Source organism: Neodiprion virginianus, chromosome 1 (assembly GCF_021901495.1).
Source record: "Neodiprion virginianus isolate iyNeoVirg1 chromosome 1, iyNeoVirg1.1, whole genome shotgun sequence".
Taxonomy (NCBI): domain Eukaryota; kingdom Metazoa; phylum Arthropoda; class Insecta; order Hymenoptera; family Diprionidae; genus Neodiprion; species Neodiprion virginianus.
In genome coordinates, this window is record NC_060877.1 from 38,482,415 (window position 1) to 38,500,140 (window position 17,726).

At 38.3% G+C, this 17,726-nt stretch overlaps 1 protein-coding gene across 8 annotated transcripts in view; it reads left to right on the forward strand.

Annotated features, from left to right (window-relative positions):
- LOC124302921 (hepatocyte nuclear factor 4-gamma) overlaps window positions 1–17,726 on the forward strand; it is a 45,794-nt gene that overhangs the window by 21,921 nt on the left and 6,147 nt on the right. For 6 of the 8 annotated variants that reach the window (XM_046759635.1, XM_046759814.1, XM_046759554.1 and 3 more), the window contains one exon: window positions 17,377–17,578. In XM_046759635.1, coding sequence (XP_046615591.1) covers window positions 17,377–17,578 — 202 coding nt within the window. Of the gene's footprint in view, window positions 1–4,734; window positions 5,429–12,019; window positions 12,112–16,860; window positions 16,863–17,376; window positions 17,579–17,726 lie in introns of those variants that run through there. The other 2 variants (XM_046759902.1, XM_046760070.1) reach the window with 2 other exon arrangements.

A 17,726-nucleotide genomic window follows, 5' to 3' on the forward strand; every position in this document is an offset into this window, starting at 1 on the left:
CGCACGCGAAGTCCGCTCGACATAAAACGTGCATAATACGCGTAACGAATGTACAGGAATATCGCAGTGTCATTGAATGATCAACTCCCGGTCAGATGACTCAAAACAGTGCGAGTTGATGATCCCAGTTCCCAGTTTCCAAGAAATTTTCAGGAATGAAATCCAGAGTATGATCACAAATGATATTTTCAAAGATGCACATGACCGGAAGGAACATCCAAAGCGTCGATTCCTTTTTAGTGTCCTTTTTATTTAAAAGGGTGTCCTAGTCATATACCTCGAAATATCGAAATCCACGTATCTCAAATGCGAAGAAAAGCTTAACAGGCCCATTCTATACGTAATTCTGAACAAAAACACTCCAATCCATTTTTTATGTAACGTAGAAATAAAGAAATGGCAGGAATCCTACGAAATCGCAATAGTAAATTCGTGCCTCAATGCCTCAAATAAAAATGTATTGGAATATTTTACTTCAGAATTGTGTACAGAATGGGACTGTTAAGCCCTTTTCGCGTTCAAGAACCATGTTTCTGATATGATATTTGGAGACATGTACGTCAACGTCGAAATCGACCATAGCACCCGGTCGATTCTTAGCTTAAATGTATACACAAAACCTTTCCCGGGGGTGGATATTTGATGTACACAGTGTTCACGGATGCATGGAAAATATTGCCATATCGTATTTATGTGAAAGAGGATTTTTTGTGTGATCTAGCAATGGGCGCATGTTATAATGGGTCGTAAACTGCCTGACTCATTTTTACTTTGCGATAAAATATGAGATCCAACACGACCATAAACCGTTCACACATCGCTCGCACACTCACACATCGCTGTTATCGCTTGTAAAGCCGATGCTGATGAGTCGCTGTCACCATGCGGAGACAATGCAAATTACGCCTATTTACTTACGCGCTTATGTATTGTAACGTGGCATTTTTGATGCCCGTTGCAAGGGGCTCCTTGAACCCTGGGCGGAACCAAAATTTAGGAATTTCCGAAATTGAGTCGCCAAGTTTTTGCAAAAGAGCGCCAGGACTAGAGTCACGCATCCGAAACTACGAGAGGTGACGCCTTAGCGAATAGCGTAAGATATTTCAGGTTTTTTTGTTTTTTTTTTTTTATTTTTCGAGCTACATCAGCATCAGGCAAGAAGTCGACACCGAATTCGAGGAAATTGCGAAGTGGCGGACTAGAGACAATTGCGAAGGAAGGATGTCGAGGCTGCGGAAGGGGAGCCGACGCAGATCCCCGCATTGCGGGAATCCAAGGTGGACGCGATTTCCGCTGGCGGCCGGCGCGCCGCAGCCTCTCCCCCTTCACCCCGACTAGCGACGAGGGAGCACCACGCTCACCGCCAAGACGTCACGGAGCTGCGCGGAGGACGAGATTGCGATCTAGCTTCAAGTTCTGCGCAGCGATGCTGTCGAAGGTGCGCGTCGAGTTGCGCGATCGACGAAATCGATGACGGATCGATTATTGCGATTCTTGTGGGTATGACGTCACGTATGGGATGGCGTATCGAGATCCGTGTTGCGGCAGGTAATAGGTTTTTGAAACCGCTCTAGTTCTGGCGGTCGTGATAAGTAGTCACGTTGTGGGGAGTTTCGCGAAGTAATGGACTCGCCCGAAAATCGCGAGGGCAATGGAAAGGGGGTTGCAAGGATGTAGAAGGTAAGCGCTGCTTCTATCCCCGCGATTGAAATTCGAGCATAATTGCGAAAAGGCTTGCCGAGTAACGGGTAGCCGTTTTGGATTTGCGTTGTAGAGAAGTACCCGAAATTCTTTTGCCGATTCTTTTGCTTGATGACCGTAGCCTGAGTACGCGTGTTAGAGTAGAGTGAATTTTGAGTTCCTGAGAAAGTTGAGTAGAGTCACGGGTTTTAGTTGAGTCTTTCTCGTTAGTGAAATCAAGTACAGCCGAATTTCGCTGTACCGGGTCGAGCCGCGTTATCGGGTTTTTTAAGTGTCACCTCTCGAGTAGGTCGGGAAGTGCCGAATTGGAGTGCTCGGATTAGCGGATAACGTTTTGGATTTTGAGAAGGGCTGATTTCGGATGCGTTGCGATAGCGTATAGTTTAGGTTACGTTCGGTTGCGCCTGCATTGAGTTCCGTACCCGGTAGTTGAGATAATGTAAATTGAGATGCGTTACCTTGAGCTTGTGTTTAGTTGAAGTTAAATGTAGTGGTGCTTGCGCTTAGTTAAGTTGCCGTTTAGTTAAGATAGTGTTTGGTCGAGTTGAGATGATGTATAGTCGAAATTGCCGTTGCGTTGAGCAGCAGTTGAGACGAGGAGTTTGAGCATTGAGTTTTGGTTGCGTTTGAAATATAGTAACGTTTGCGGATTCGTTTAGATTTAGGGCAGCTCGCGGTAGCGTCGAAGCTCCGATTCGGGTGAGATCTCGGGTGAGATTGAGGACGCCGTCTGTTCGGTAGCCCGACGGCGCACCGTCGAATAATTAATTCTAGTTTCGGTTTCGAGCAATAATCGCCATGGAGAACAAATGGCGAATTTCCAAATTCAGAATTGCGTATGAGGATTTCGTGATCGTTGTGTGACATTTTAGTCAGGGAGCCGCGAGCTCGTTAGAGTAAGAAATAGAGTAGGTTACGTGTAATTTTCTGTTTATTTTTAGACTCGCAATGAGCGACTTTTGGATTATATTTTTTTTTGTTTTGTATCACCGCTATTGAGAAATATAAGATTTTATTTTACTTCTTTTGCTAAATAGCGCGTGTATTTCGAGTGTCTCTCTCTCTCTCTCCAAAAATTACCCCTCCCCTCTCCGCGGTACTGAGCTATCGAGCATATGCCCGAGGAATAGCGCATTAATGATTTCGAGGCGTGTTAATCGCGCCAGGCGCCCAACAAAACTTCGCGATATTGTTTTTAGATCCAAGGTACATCGTGGACGCCAAATTATTGTGCACGCGGTAAGTTCTCGGTCATTTTCTCCGAGTGACCGAGGAGCGGGAAAAATCCACGTCACAGTATGTATGTATGTATGTACTTCGGATTGTGTGTATATGTAGGTACCTATTGCAACCACGAGGATCGCATGTGCAGTAAGTCAGTTGCTGAACGGGGTATCATGATTGTGTTTAGAGGGGAGAAACAGTGATTCACTGCACGGTCACGAGTCACGTTTGGCGATAATACGCTTTTTAACCATTTATGCCTTATACATTATACATAAATGTATCATACGTGTATCAGTGTTTGTATCTATCTTTTCCGATCATCCCGTTAAGCCTTTCTTGACAACTTGCTCGATGTGCGAAGAGTTACTCAGCGGGTTTTAGTCATTTTTTTTTTTTTTTTTGATTTGGTAAACCCTAACGGAGATATAATTGTAACGAGTAAGGCTGATAAAGCAGCATTGGGCTTTCTGAAGGTCGTTCTGATTCGTTTTTTTTTTTTTTTTTTCTCCTTGTATACCTTTCTCTTGACTGCGAGAACATTGATACATCATTAATTTTGTCTTTCGTACAAGACAGAATCATTTTTAGATATACATATAGGTACAACATAACCTGCAGCAGCAGCTGAAATGTACTGATTAAAAATCAATTACCATACAAGGCACATTCACGTTTTACATATAAATAAATCATAAAGGTTTATGCACAGTAGCTATTCCGTGTTTCGGCTACAGGCTTATCGTCTCATATGCTTAATATATGACACGTCATACGTAATCGCTGTTCGATCCATGTGCTGTCTAATTCCAAAACATCACATCTAATTAGCCTGATTAGTCATTATGGACACTGTCCACATTCGTGCACACTCGCGCACACTGATTGTGAACGTAAATTATCCGACATTAAGTCTCCAGTTGAACGATCAACGGAAAGTTTAGCTGCAGTAATCTCGTCACGCGTCTTTGACACACACGCAGACACATACGTACACACAAGCATATTTATGTATATGATAGAAAATTGTCACGGTCTATTTAAAGTCGCGATATATATATACATGGATACACATTATCCACGCAGATGTGATCGATTGAGACAAAGTGAAAGAGAGGAAAAACTTATACCGGTAGATAACACAACAAAATTGAAAATATATCGCAGCTGTAGCTCGTTGCGCAAGATACAGATACAAGATACGGTATTTCTTATCTGCTGCAAGATCGGTTGATCGAAGAGTTTTTGCGCGATATTTTCAAGTGGGTATTAAAGGGTGAATGACAAGCAATAGCCGATAGACGGAAGAATTCGCCTCGTCAGTAATTTGGCACAATGAAATATCAAGTTTTTGGCATTGTTACGAGACAAAATTGCGAGCAAACAATTCGTGCCATTCTCCGGTTCGCAGTTTGACGCGGCTCGAGAATTGTCGAGTGTCGATAATGACGATAGAGCCAAAATAAAATCGCAAGCGAGCGAAGAGCGGCCATTTTGATTCTGTTAGGGGGTTCCACCGCCTCGTTACTGAACCGATTAGTTGAGGAAAGAAATGAAAAGTAACAAGGTAAAAAAAAAAAAAAAAAAAAAAAAAAAAAAAAAAAAAAATAGAAATTCACGCCGCCGAGTCGATTCGAACGGCGTTGTAGCAAGCAGATGGGTAAAACGTTATACACGACAGGGGAAAACCGCAGAGCTCCTGCTTTTAGAGGACTACGGTGTAACACGGTTGTGTGACACTTCCAAGTTGCCGAGTGAACGTGAGCGACGTGCGCTGGTCAGCTCGAGTCTAATCTTTGAGTGTAGATTGGTCAGTCGGTCTGTTTGCCATCCCCTCCAGGCAAAAGCTTGGCGGCAGGGCCGAGCGGCTAGTCGTCGTCCAACACTCGTTTACATCTGACATGCTTCAGAAGAAGAAGAAGCAACAACAGCAGCAGCAGCAGCAGCAGCAGCAGCGGGAGCAAAAAAATAAGAAGAAAAAAAGAAACGAGTTTCAAAATCCTGCGTGCAGTTAATCGTATGATTTAAATGCGACGACGCGAAGTTGGCAGCGTATTTAGTTTCGAAGTGACAGTTATCCGTGGAGGAGAAACGATCGCGCGTGCGCGTCGTTGCCTACTTTAAATCCGTGCGCGCGAAATTGAAAATTACGTATTCTGGATTGTGTAAAGAGAATTCGGGAGGATACACGGTGATGTGATACAATTTGTTGCTCTGACGTTCTTTGACGATACGTCGCAGTGATCGTGGTTTTTTCAAACATGATATCTACGGTGATAAAATCAAAGTTAATTTATAGTCGTTCGGTTATAGGTGATCATTAAACGACTCCAGATGTGTGGATTTATTATATAAAAGTAATTTAAATAATAACGGCCAAATTGTCCACCTAGGCGAGCCTATTAAAAACAAATTTCGATACAATCGGATAACAATTCCGTCGATCTGTGTGCACTCTACATAGATTCAGGCAAACGATAGGAGAGAAAAATGGGATTGTCAGGTACGTAAAAATTCTACGCGCATAACGCGATGTTGTTTCTACGTAATTAAAAGAATTTCGTCACACAAAGCGTTTGCGTGCGTATGCGAGTACGCGCGGCAGCGTCGCAACGACGACGATAAGACTTCTCGTCGAAGAATAAGGTAAAACAACAAAACTGTGAGAGCGTTCGACGAAAGGCTGTAATTAACTTGCAAATAGGTATCGACAAGGTGGCATTGGACGAATAAATTATTAACAGAGCGAGGAAAGTTCGTCTTCTTCTTCCTTCACTCCAGAATGGTACGTCACGCGGACAATTATAATATTACGCTCATCCGCACGTGATCATTCGTGCAAGCAAGTAGCGATCGTGGATTCGAGTTATCAGCGAGAATGCGACGAATCACGCTGCTGAAAACGTGTAACCACCAACAACCGACCAACGTACGCAAGGCTAATGCATATACATGGTGCGCGCATAATGTTCCAACCGGCCAACTAAATCCGTCCGACAAGTATATTCCTCGAGAATATTTTGCATATATTTTCATTAAACGCGACGAGTGCCGTACTCGGTTTACGCGGGTATTTTACAAGAGATTTACTATAACGCGGTATAATCCAAGGGACACCCCATCAATCTTTGTCAAACGCGCGGTGTTTATGGTCACCTTATGCCCATCTGCTTTCCAATTTTAATTACACTTGAATATGCATACAGGCAAAAACTCCTACCTGGCTAACTGTCGTATTTTTCACCTCACGTACGTACGAAATACGACGCACCGATCGCACCACGGAATCCCGGTTTCTGTTTGTCTATGATAATTATTTGCCAATAATAATCGAGGTACACAAAAAACTTGACCTTCCTCTAACTTCGCGCTGCTGCAATCAAACCGCAAATATTTTTTTTTTCACTGTTCCAAGATCAGCGTTGAATCATTTTATTTGTAACACTCAAAAATTACGCTCCGATTTAACGTTAGTAATATTTATACTCGCGGTTGAAATAATCAATGTAGTTTTTTTTTTTTTTTTTCCTTTACCAAGTAACCGAGGAAATGAAATGGCAATGAGGAGAAAATGAGGGAAAGAGAGAAGGAAATTTTCCGCAGAAGTGCTCGACGCAACATTTAATAACACGAACAGCAGTCAGACAAACCAGACTTCCGGATACCGTTGCCACGAATAATACGCGCGTGTGTTTGTGGATATAACATAACGAGAACTCATTAAAACCGGAAGTCAATTATTTCCCAAACCGCGCGAGTTCCAGATTATAACAACAACCAGAAACTGACGAATGACTCGGAATCATGCCCGCGAATTATAATATACAACGTACAAACCATCGGACATACGCGTTTCCTCTCAACTGACGCAACTTATGATATATCTACGTTGTACAAATGCGTAAAAGGATGTATAATGTATAAATTACAAATTCGTTAAACTCTGGTAAAAATTAGTATGGTGTGATAATTAAACGCATTGCCCGTACAAAGAAGAGGAAAAGAAACAAAGCTAACGAAATACAGACGTAGAAATAAAGAAATAAATCCTACGATTATCATTTTTCTTCGATTCTCGTCACGAGCAGATAAAAAAATTGTCACACACATTATATCGTTTTACCTCCTGTTGTCTTATCTTCGCAAAGTAATTTGTAAAAGAATCAGTGAACCGAGGAAGACCGACGAACTCTCCGCTTGATTACAGATATAAATCGAAGAAATGTTGAAATTGTGGAAAATCTGACGAAGAATTAGAAAAAAAAAAAAGAGAAGCATAAGAACACAACGAACCTGCAAATGTGTTGCGAAATATTTGCACGACACACGTTGTTACACGGTGTAGAAGGAGTACGCGCGTTATTTGCATTATTAGTGTGTACCTACAGTATTTGACGAGGAAATAAATAGTAAGATTTCTTAATTCTTGTTAATTATGAAAATCAACAAGTGTATCCGCGGTTTTACACGGACTCGTATAATGGAATAGATTGTGTGCTCAGGGCAAACGTTTGAATCAATTCTAACCCGTGAATTTCGTCATTCCGTACGAATTACACGTCTGCATATCTATGAAAGCCGTATCGATATTGTAATTTTATGTAATCATGCTCGAGTCGTTTCAATTCGCGGATAAAGAAATGATCGATACGTTGAATCGCGTGTGCGCGTGCGCAGCTTTGAAATACCTTCGAATTGGTATTTCGGTGGCGAAATTGTTTCTATTCCCATTTCGGATTTCCTCCGTAATTCGATCCTTGAGACAAAAACAAAAAAAAAAAAAAAAAAAAAACAACAGCCATTGCTTTCAATTCTACAGCTTTTACGCAACAATGCGTTATTACTTAAACGTTTTCGTTTTTCTTTCAACTTTTTTTTTTTTTTTTTTCTTTTTTTAATTTATTTATCATAGAAAACACTTCCTGAAATCATTCTCTCCGCACCTGCACGATATTGCGGTCGTTTTAACGTTGTGCGCGACACATTGACGCTGAATAAATTTCCGCGAAAATTGTGTTACGCGCTATTCAACGACAAAAAAGGAATCGTCGTGTTTGTTTAAACGCGGAGCACTGCGGATACATGTACACGCACGAATTACACGGGCATACGTGTAGAATTGAAAACTAATTGAACCGATTGAACCGAGATCGCGGTTAGAATAATACCAATAGAATCGTGGATATTATCATGTGCACGTATAATATGCGTAATATAAAGCATGTTCGTTCACGTGACAAAAGGAAATGCAGTTTCATTTCAATGATACGTGCTGCGGTGCTGTGAATAATTGTGACACAACGAAATCATGAGTCAGTTCTGCGATGAAACGACAAAGAGATTGCGGGACTGATCCTTCGAGACACGGGCGACATTGCAATTTGCACTCCGTTACAACGTGTACGAAACACGTGCGATATTTATAATCATCCGTTTCGTTATTCGATAGAATTATTCTTTCGTCTTTTTTTAAAAAAAAAAAAAAAAACCAAAAAAAAACACATCTCTTTAAAACGATCGGAGCGAGGTGACTAAACGAATGAACAAAAAGGAAGAGAAAAAAAAACTAACCGAGAAGAAACCGAATTTTTATCTCCTTCTTTCAAGAGGCAATTAATCGATCGTAAAAACGGTGCTTGAAATACGTTTTTTCAAACATGATTCGCGAATATATCGAAGAATGTGTCGATGCGAAATATGAGTATTTAAACGTACGTGTTATTTGTGAATTAACGATAAACTCAAAATTATAACTCGGATGAGGATAATTTTCGATATATTTTCCTTTCTAAATTATGCGTGTTTAGAAATCTGTAACGTGCCGCAACGTGCATATTGTAATTAGGTGTACATTTATCGGAACAGAGGCCCAGGATGGCCACTAAATCTTCATCGCGAAATTCCCTGACTTTTCCAAGTTTTCCCACACAAAACTTTGTAAGGTAACATTTAGGAATATTCAAAGTTTTCAAGAGAACCTTTCGCCGATGGTAAAAAACATTTGTATTCCATCTAGTTTGTCTAAAACTTAAAAAAATTCTGGGACGTATTTGTAGGGGGAAAAAAATATATATATATATGATAAACGATTCCCTGACATTTCCCTGGCCATTCCACAATTTCAGAATTCCATGACATTTTCCAAGTTTTCCAAAATTCTCTGACCAGTGGCCGCCGTGTAGACGTTTCACGAGTTGCGTGTCGCCGTATAATAATGTGTCTATACGTATAAACACACACACACGTACGTATATATTATCATGTACACACACGTTAGAAAGACTGTCATGCAGGTGAAAAGTAAAAATCCTGCCCGAAGGCAGAGATTGTATTATTAATACTCGGCTTAATCTCCGTGTCACAAACCGCCATCCATACATGCGTATGTGTGTGTGTGTGTGTGTGTATATGTATAGGAGGACACGTGTGGGGCTTTTGGAATTGAGTAAGACATAATTTCTGCGGGCGTTTCAGGTAAAATATAATCTCATACACGCACCTTAAATCGCCTGCGTTCTCTGTATATTATTACACGCATACGTGTATACATGTAATACGGACCCCGAGTCTTTCGTAATGAAAACCCTGCGGTATAAACATTCGTATAAAAGATAATATATTCACATTGTAGATGTTTCAACAATCCGAATACGTGGTTCTAAATTTTTCGGGTAATCAAACGTTGCATCAAACTCTCCTCGACTTGTTGTAAGATTGTTGTAACTTGGGGAAAACAAAAAAAGAAAAAAAAATTATCAAATCGCCGAATTGCAATGACGTATTAACAACTTCCGAGACACAAAGAGAGTAGGATAAACCAGTTTTCGTGTACGTGAAATCGTTTTTTTTTTTTTTTTTTTTTTTTTTTTTTTTTTTCTTCTTCTTTTCCGCCCGCGTCTCTAACGTTATATATTTATATGTTTGTCCGCTTATCTCGATCTCTCGCTGCATTTAATGCAGGTACGCACGTACACGTATGTATGCATATACATGCATGGATACGTTTATACCTACCGCGTTTTGCCTGTTTTGCCTGTATAATAAAACGACCAGAATACAACCAACAACCAGCGGTGCTTATAAGCATCTTTCATACGCACCTTTACTGTCATTATACAATCGTCGTCTCAGCGTGAGTCTCGAGGTGTCTATGAAAATGAATGTAAAAGTAAAAACCCAACAGGATGTGAATATATATATATATACTAGCAGCCCATCCCGGCTTCGCACGGGCATATAATAATATTAAGTAATAATATAAATGTTATTTTTCTAGAAACTCACTGTAAACATTGTGTATTTTCTTTTATTATATTATTATATGCCCGTGCGAAGCCGGGATGGGCTGCTAGTTATGCTGTTAAAATGTAGCTTATATGACACGTTCGTAGATTTACCATAGCAGCGCCATCTATTGATTACTTACTCAACCCAGTCGAAAGGTATCGACATCTGTTAGAATCATTCGGAGTTAACAGATAATTGTGACTGTCAAATAATAACAGACAAATAATTAGCAATATATTATAATTGCGACTATAATTTGAGATTTAAACTATCCTATCTCTCAAGTTGGATCGAACTGCACATGGTGTGCGTATTTTATTATAATCGGTTAAGTGGTTTAGGAGTCCATTGAGGACAAACATCGTGACACGAGATTTATATATATTAAGATATGTATATATATAACAGAAAAGCGAAAGAAGCTGAGAGATGAACGCGTGTATGAGATATTAAACGAATATTATACGTCAGCGTAATAAACGACGCTTTTTCAAAGTAATATATAACACGCGTTAAACCTATGAATATAGATAAATGATTGTTTTGTATATTGAAAAAAAAAAAAAATAAGAACAGAGAAACATAAAAAAATTACTTTCTATTTTTTACAATGTACATACAATGTATGATGTGTCCATTAAAGTAATGTGAATATAAAACTACGTGTGGAAAATGAGAATAATAACAATTTTACTAACAAAATATGTTCATATATTCGTCTACGTACAGACATTGTACGTAATATCGGATTGCCTTGAAAAAAAAACAAAGAAAAGAATATTTTTTTTCCATCTCCTGCCCATGAATTCATAGTTTACAACATAATATTGAACCTCGCGAAAGGAAATCGTTGTAGCAATTTTTTTTAAGCGATGCCGCATCGACATTTTTTTATTCGCCATTTAATCAACGCGTAAAGTAAATCAATTTTGACGGTTGGAGGGAGATAATAATTTTTCCATACAACGGAGGAAACTCTGTAAGCCGAGTGTTTGACAATTCGTATGTTTTCTTCGAATCGGCGCGTCGTAGATGATTTTTAATCGCACGATCTTCGAGGTATTCAACATTGCGTAAAACGTGATTTTTCGCTGTTTCGTAAAACGGACACCTAGAATAAATACCCAGCTTCGTCAACGAGCAAATGCTATTTATATTCAAATAATTCAAAGACTGACCCGTGGAAATTTTCGATGCAAAAATAGTATTCATCAAACCGAAATATTTATCTATAGTTTCAATTAAAATAATTCATCATTTTATTTTCGCGATAGGTTAAATCGAATTGTGAATTCAATGTATTTCATCTGTTTGACGAATATTATTCAACGCTTTGTTGTAACCAAGTCAATGAAGCTGGGCGTTTATCCTAATGGATAAAAATTTTTCCAACAGGTGAAAAACAACGTTTTGCGCAATCTTAAATATCTCGAAGATCGTGGGGTTAAAAATTTTCCACGACTCGCCGATTCGAAGAAAAAACGTACAAGTTTTCAAACGCTGTCGTAAAAACCTTCGTCCATTGTACAAAAAAAAAAAAAAATAAATAAATAAAATTATTATCTCCCTTCAACCGTCCGCGGAATTGAATTTTTTTACTCGTTAAATTAAATGGCGAATAGAAAATCTCGATGCAGCAACGCCTGAAAAAATCGCAAAGCGATTTCCCTTTCTCGAGTTTCAGTATTGCGTTAAAAACTATACGATTTCACAAAGCGGAAGGTTAAAAACAGTAAATGAAGTTTCTTTTTTTTCTTTATTTTTGTTTTTCTTTTTTTTTTTTGGAGTCAATCCAACATACGCTAGAATACGTCTATTTAGGATGTACGCACTTGGCTCTCTCACCTCGCAGCCTCTTTCCAAACACCAGCGTGTCACCTTACACAATCGGCAATATAAGTATACTTAAGTATACGCATACGTACGTAGGACAGAAAAAGTAATAATAATTGATGAAGCGAGTGTTGTCAGGGGTCGCGATAACTCGCATTATTATTCGCTGTTACATCACTCCTCGTTAATCAGACACGTGATACGTATACGAAGAGGTGGCAGAGAGAAAAAAAAAAGAAAAAAAAATTTGCAAAAAAATTACCGCAAGCACTTTCGATAATTCACTTTTCTCTTATTTGAACTCAGCTGTGACAATTTATTTTCCCGACCGTCGTTTCGTTATATATGTATACACATTACCTTTGACGTTCGTCAAGATCTTGGTTGTCATATGTGCGATAAATCTTTACGAGATGATAGTAACGTCGAAATTGCGATTTTTCAAAATATTACGCTACAAGAGGACGGAGGGGAGGAAAAAAAAAAAAAAACGAACATCTCGTATACCTTTGCCGAAAAACATCCTCGTTCCAAACAATGCCCGAAGCCTTCGTTAATAACAGAGTTATGAAAACGCGAGTATAATAATTTCGAATTTGCGTGTATACGCAAAAGTGTGTGTAACAGACGTTATGTAGGAACCGGTATGTCACGCACGTATGATGCACATGCTTGTAACGTATTTACGGGGAACGTCGGAAGTTGGCCGGAGGCGTTGACGGCGTGTTACGTCACGAGAAGACCGGTTTCTCACTCGTCATCGCGACTCAGCGAAATTGTATCGAGTCATTCATCGAATCGGTGCGATTATCGTTTTTTCGTGCAATTTTTATTTCACCCCCCCCCCCCTAGCGTCGCAAAAAAAAAAAAAACCAAAAAAAAAAACAAATGTGTATTACGTTGACAAATTTGAATCTTCGGATAGGAGAATCTTTGCGCGGAATCGCTGATACTTAATAATGTTGTTATACTTGTGGATGTTTGATTAATTGAGAATTGGGAAATTCGATATTTGCGCGCAAATTTTACTAAATTTAAAGTGAGATTCTCGATTATCGCTGATTAGGAAACGAGCATATCTATTATTCATTAGATTCTCAATCCTTTGAGTCAGACATTGTTAAGCCGAGTGAAATTTAGTGAGGAGATAGTATTCTGTGATTTTTTTGGACGCTGATTGTGAGTCTGAAGTCGAATGTCAAAAATTCAAGATGCCGGACGAAAATTTCAAATTTGATCAGATACGGTCAAGAAACTCTGTCCAGTAGTTTTTGGGGTCGCTGATTGGCTCCGAAAAAAATGGAAAAATTTCGCTAATAGTTTCTATCGGAACTATTATATTTGTACGTAATAATTCGTAAGGAAATCGTGTTGTCAACTTTTTGGTTTTTTTAAGTAGTTTTTACAACCGTTTACTTAGATCGGAAAATTTCGAAGAAAAATCAAAGAATTACAAAAACCCCTATTAAGTAAAGTCAGAGATCTTTGACACCGAAATAATGTAAATAACTCGTAGAAAAAAAAAAAAACAAAAAAAAAAACATGCAAAATCCGGAGACCGGATTTACGTACAAGATTTGTCGGTAAGGCCCATATATCTTATCTTAATATATATAAATCTCGTGTCACGATGTTTGTCCTCAATGGACTCCTAAACCACTTAACCGATTATAATAAAATACGCACACCATGTGCAGTTCGATCCAACTTGAGAGATAGGATAGTTTAAATCTCAAATTATAGTCGCAATTTTAATTTATTGCTAATTATTTGTCTGTTATTATTCGACAGTCACAATTATCTGTTAACTCCGAATGATTCTAACAGATGTCGATACCTTTCGACTGGGTTGAGTAAGTAATCAATAGATGGCGCTGCTATGGTAAATCTACGAACGTGTCATATAAGCTACACTAGCAACCCATCCCGGCTTCGCACGGGCATATAATAATATAATAAAAGAAAATACACAATGTTTACAGTGAGTTTCTAGAAAAATAACATTTATATTATTACTTAATATTATTATATGCCCGTGCGAAGCCGGGATGGGCTGCTAGTTATTATATATATTCGACTCGAATACCTGCGGTAAAAAAAGAAGGCAGATACGAATTCAGCAGAAATGAAATGTTTCGAGTTATGTAACTTGTACAACGATAATCAGCATGCGGCTCAAGGATAATTGCGGAAACGCTGCGATCATAATTCCGAAATGTTAACATAGCGGACAGGTGTAAGATTTTTGAAATTACAATTTTTACCGAGTGACGTTCGTGAGTTATTATTACTTGCCGTCAGCTTCGCGTTACATTACTGTCGTCATTGCTTGATGTATCGCCACGCGTATAATACAAGAAACTCTTGAATTAACCGGTTAATAATTTCCGTAAATAAGAGGCTCTCGCCAAGTCCTTCGAATATACGTACATGCGAGTCGATTCGAAATTTTTGCAAATCACTAAAAAAAAGAAAAACGTTTCGTATTTACTTACTTATCTCAATCTCTTATTTACACACGGGATACGATTATTTATTATATAAATCTGCGGGTATTCCCTACGTGATTAAAAGAACTGTTATTATTTTCATCGATGAAAATTTTCGACTCGTACACTTCTCGCATCATTCATTTATCGTACGTTACATCGCGCCTGATGATAAAGTTTTCAATTGCAAACGTAAAATGTTACGCAAATAATTGGAAGAATCTAGAATCTCGACGTGTACGCAAGATTAAAGTTTGATTTTTATCTCGATGATATTATTATTCGACGTAACGACTCGTTATCCGTAATCTCTCAACGATCTGATCTCGATATAATATAATATAAATTTCTACACATATATCGCTCGGATCAGAAGGGTTTATATTATATATTAACGAGCTATCGATCATTGCATCCTCGAAGTTAACGCTTATAAACCCAAAGATAGAATGGGAGTGACCGTGCTTGAAAAAAAAGCTGCGTATAGCGAATATGAAACAAAATGGAATGAATGGTACACTGAGAGAAATTTTTAGTTCCGGTTCTTAACTATTTTCACTTTTTACCACAATCGAGAAATATAGTTTTAAGTACGCAATGAAAATAAGTTTTCTAGCCGTTACCGGAAAGTCTAGTATCCGTTGCTATTCTTTCTCGTTACGATCACTGTTGCTATATTTTCTTGTAACTTTTGCGACAATTTAATGCTCGTGCAAGAATAATTTTACGTTAAAGCCTTTTTTAACCAAAAAAGTATAGTGAACCTCAGAAACTGATTTTGCGTTGCAATTACCAAAAAAAGATCGACGATAGCGCAAAATGTTTACGCGTACCTCGTTTTTCCCACCTCCAACAATATTCAAACAGTTTTTTTTTAACGATACCTGTTTTACTCAATTTTTCTAGCTACTGTAACGAATGAAATTTTTCTCAGTGTAGATAGTTGATAGTACAACGCATATAATTATTCAACTTTACATACTACTGTAATAATACCGGTTTCGTTTCCTTGGCTGGCGGATTTATTCTTCATCATTTTTTTTTCTTCAGCTCCACTAATTGCAAGGCAATGATAAACGTTAAATGATCGATGGTATCGACAATGTTACGTTTCTTCAGCAAACGGAGATACATTACGCAGATAGTTTACAAGTACAAAGTGTATTAGGAATAAACAAGCGAGCAAAGGTACGAGTATAATTAACCTTCAAAGATAGGATGCAGGGGAGGTTAATCGAAAGGTTTTAAACAATTTAATATCCATGCCGAGTTATAACGAACGTAGAAATCAATCCCAACCAGTTACGTGCTTGTGTGGTTGGGGGAAAAAAAAATAAAAATCAAGTAGATAGGTAAAAATTATTTACGATACGTGTACGTAATATATAATACATGTTATACGCCTTAGCCGACGCAGGCTTATGTCGGATACAACGAATTCGGACCTTGAAAATTATCTTTCAGCGATCCGTAATGACGTGCGAAAAATAGACAGAGAGAGAAGAAAAAGAGAAAAAAATTATGAGAAATGGGAAACGTCAAAGAGCGAAAAAAGAAAAAAAAGGAAAAATAAATAAGAGGATAAAAAAGATATTCAGAGATAATGCTCGAAGCCCACGAAGTCTAATCTATCAAAATTAAGATTAGAGCTCTGCCTCTCGATCCTGCTTGTGAAAATAGAATTAATTACGCATCAAGTATATTTCACGCGTTGTCTGCGGCAGCTGCGATCGTTTGCGGGATAGATGCGAATTATTAATTTATATTATTAATGAGGAATATTGCGGGGAAAATTGTAATTTTTAAAGTTTAATAGTCAAATTATGCAAAACATAACGACTTCAAAGTCGCTGAAAGAGAGACAAAAAAAAAACAAAAAAAAAAGAACAAATTAAATTTATGCAGCTAATTCGCTTTAAACTTTTTCATCTAGGAATATTTTGCGTTACAGTATTCGTTCGTATTTTCCTCGAGATCAGATAATAATTTATCCAGCGATTCTACGGCTCTGTTTCTCCTTTCGCTTTCGCCCAGATTCAGGTTTCGACGATTACAGAATACTAGCGAGTCGGTGTAGTAATAATTTCCAGCAAGTTTTATTAAACCGTGCGCTGACAAACTTAATCAAAATATATATTATATAGTTTAGGCAACTTTAACCGTCTGGGAATCGGTTTAAAAAAAAAACAAAAAAATAAAAAACACACACTTTATCGTAAGATCGTTTCAATGTAACGTTTTTTATTATGATTCACATCGCGTTAATTGTTTATACGGCATACGATAATGCGTTATTATGTTAATTAGGTATCGCAATTAGCCTCAGTTGTTTCGAAAAGAAACAAACAACAAAAAAAAAAAAAATAAAATTGAAATTGAAATTTCTGAACACCGAATTATACTCTCCTGATGAATTATTTATCACTTATTAATGAAAATCGTCCGTAACAATATACAGACAAAGAGAAAAAAATGTACATATTATTTGACGTTGTAATGGTCAAACGTAAAATCGAACTAACGTCCAAAGCTGGAGTGTCAAAGACGATAAACGACCCCAAAGATTCCGGAGAGAGGAAATATAAAAAAAAAAAAAAATGCGTCGAATAAAAGCAAAATGAAACAGTAGAAAAAGAGGGTGTAACGAATAGAGAAAGAGAAATCGTTTAAAACTATTAAACGTTCAAACACTACAATTAATAACATACCAAGATAAAAATAAAAATTCATCCACCGCGATTCTACACGAAACAATACTAGTTTCAAAAATTTCGCCGGGATTACTAGGATGATCATCTACAAGGAAATGGCAAATAATTTAACATTTTCCTCTGCGTTACAGACGCGGATTTGAGCATGGGGGCTGGTGGGGCTGGTGGGCCAGTTTTGGGCCTGCCAGGGGCCGGTGTGGCCGGCGTTTTGTCACAGCACTGTGCGATATGCGGTGACAGAGCGACGGGGAAACATTACGGCGCAGCATCGTGCGACGGTTGCAAGGGTTTCTTCAGAAGATCCGTCAGGAAGAATCACCTCTACACGTGCAGGTATGTGTAAGAGACACGTGAGTCGAAATTGAGAAAACAAAAAAAAATTCACATCTCACAAACCAAAAAATCAACCTTACTTGTAAGATACGTACGAGTACAAATTTGCCCCAAGGGGGTTTGTAAGATTTTTCATTTACGGATATTG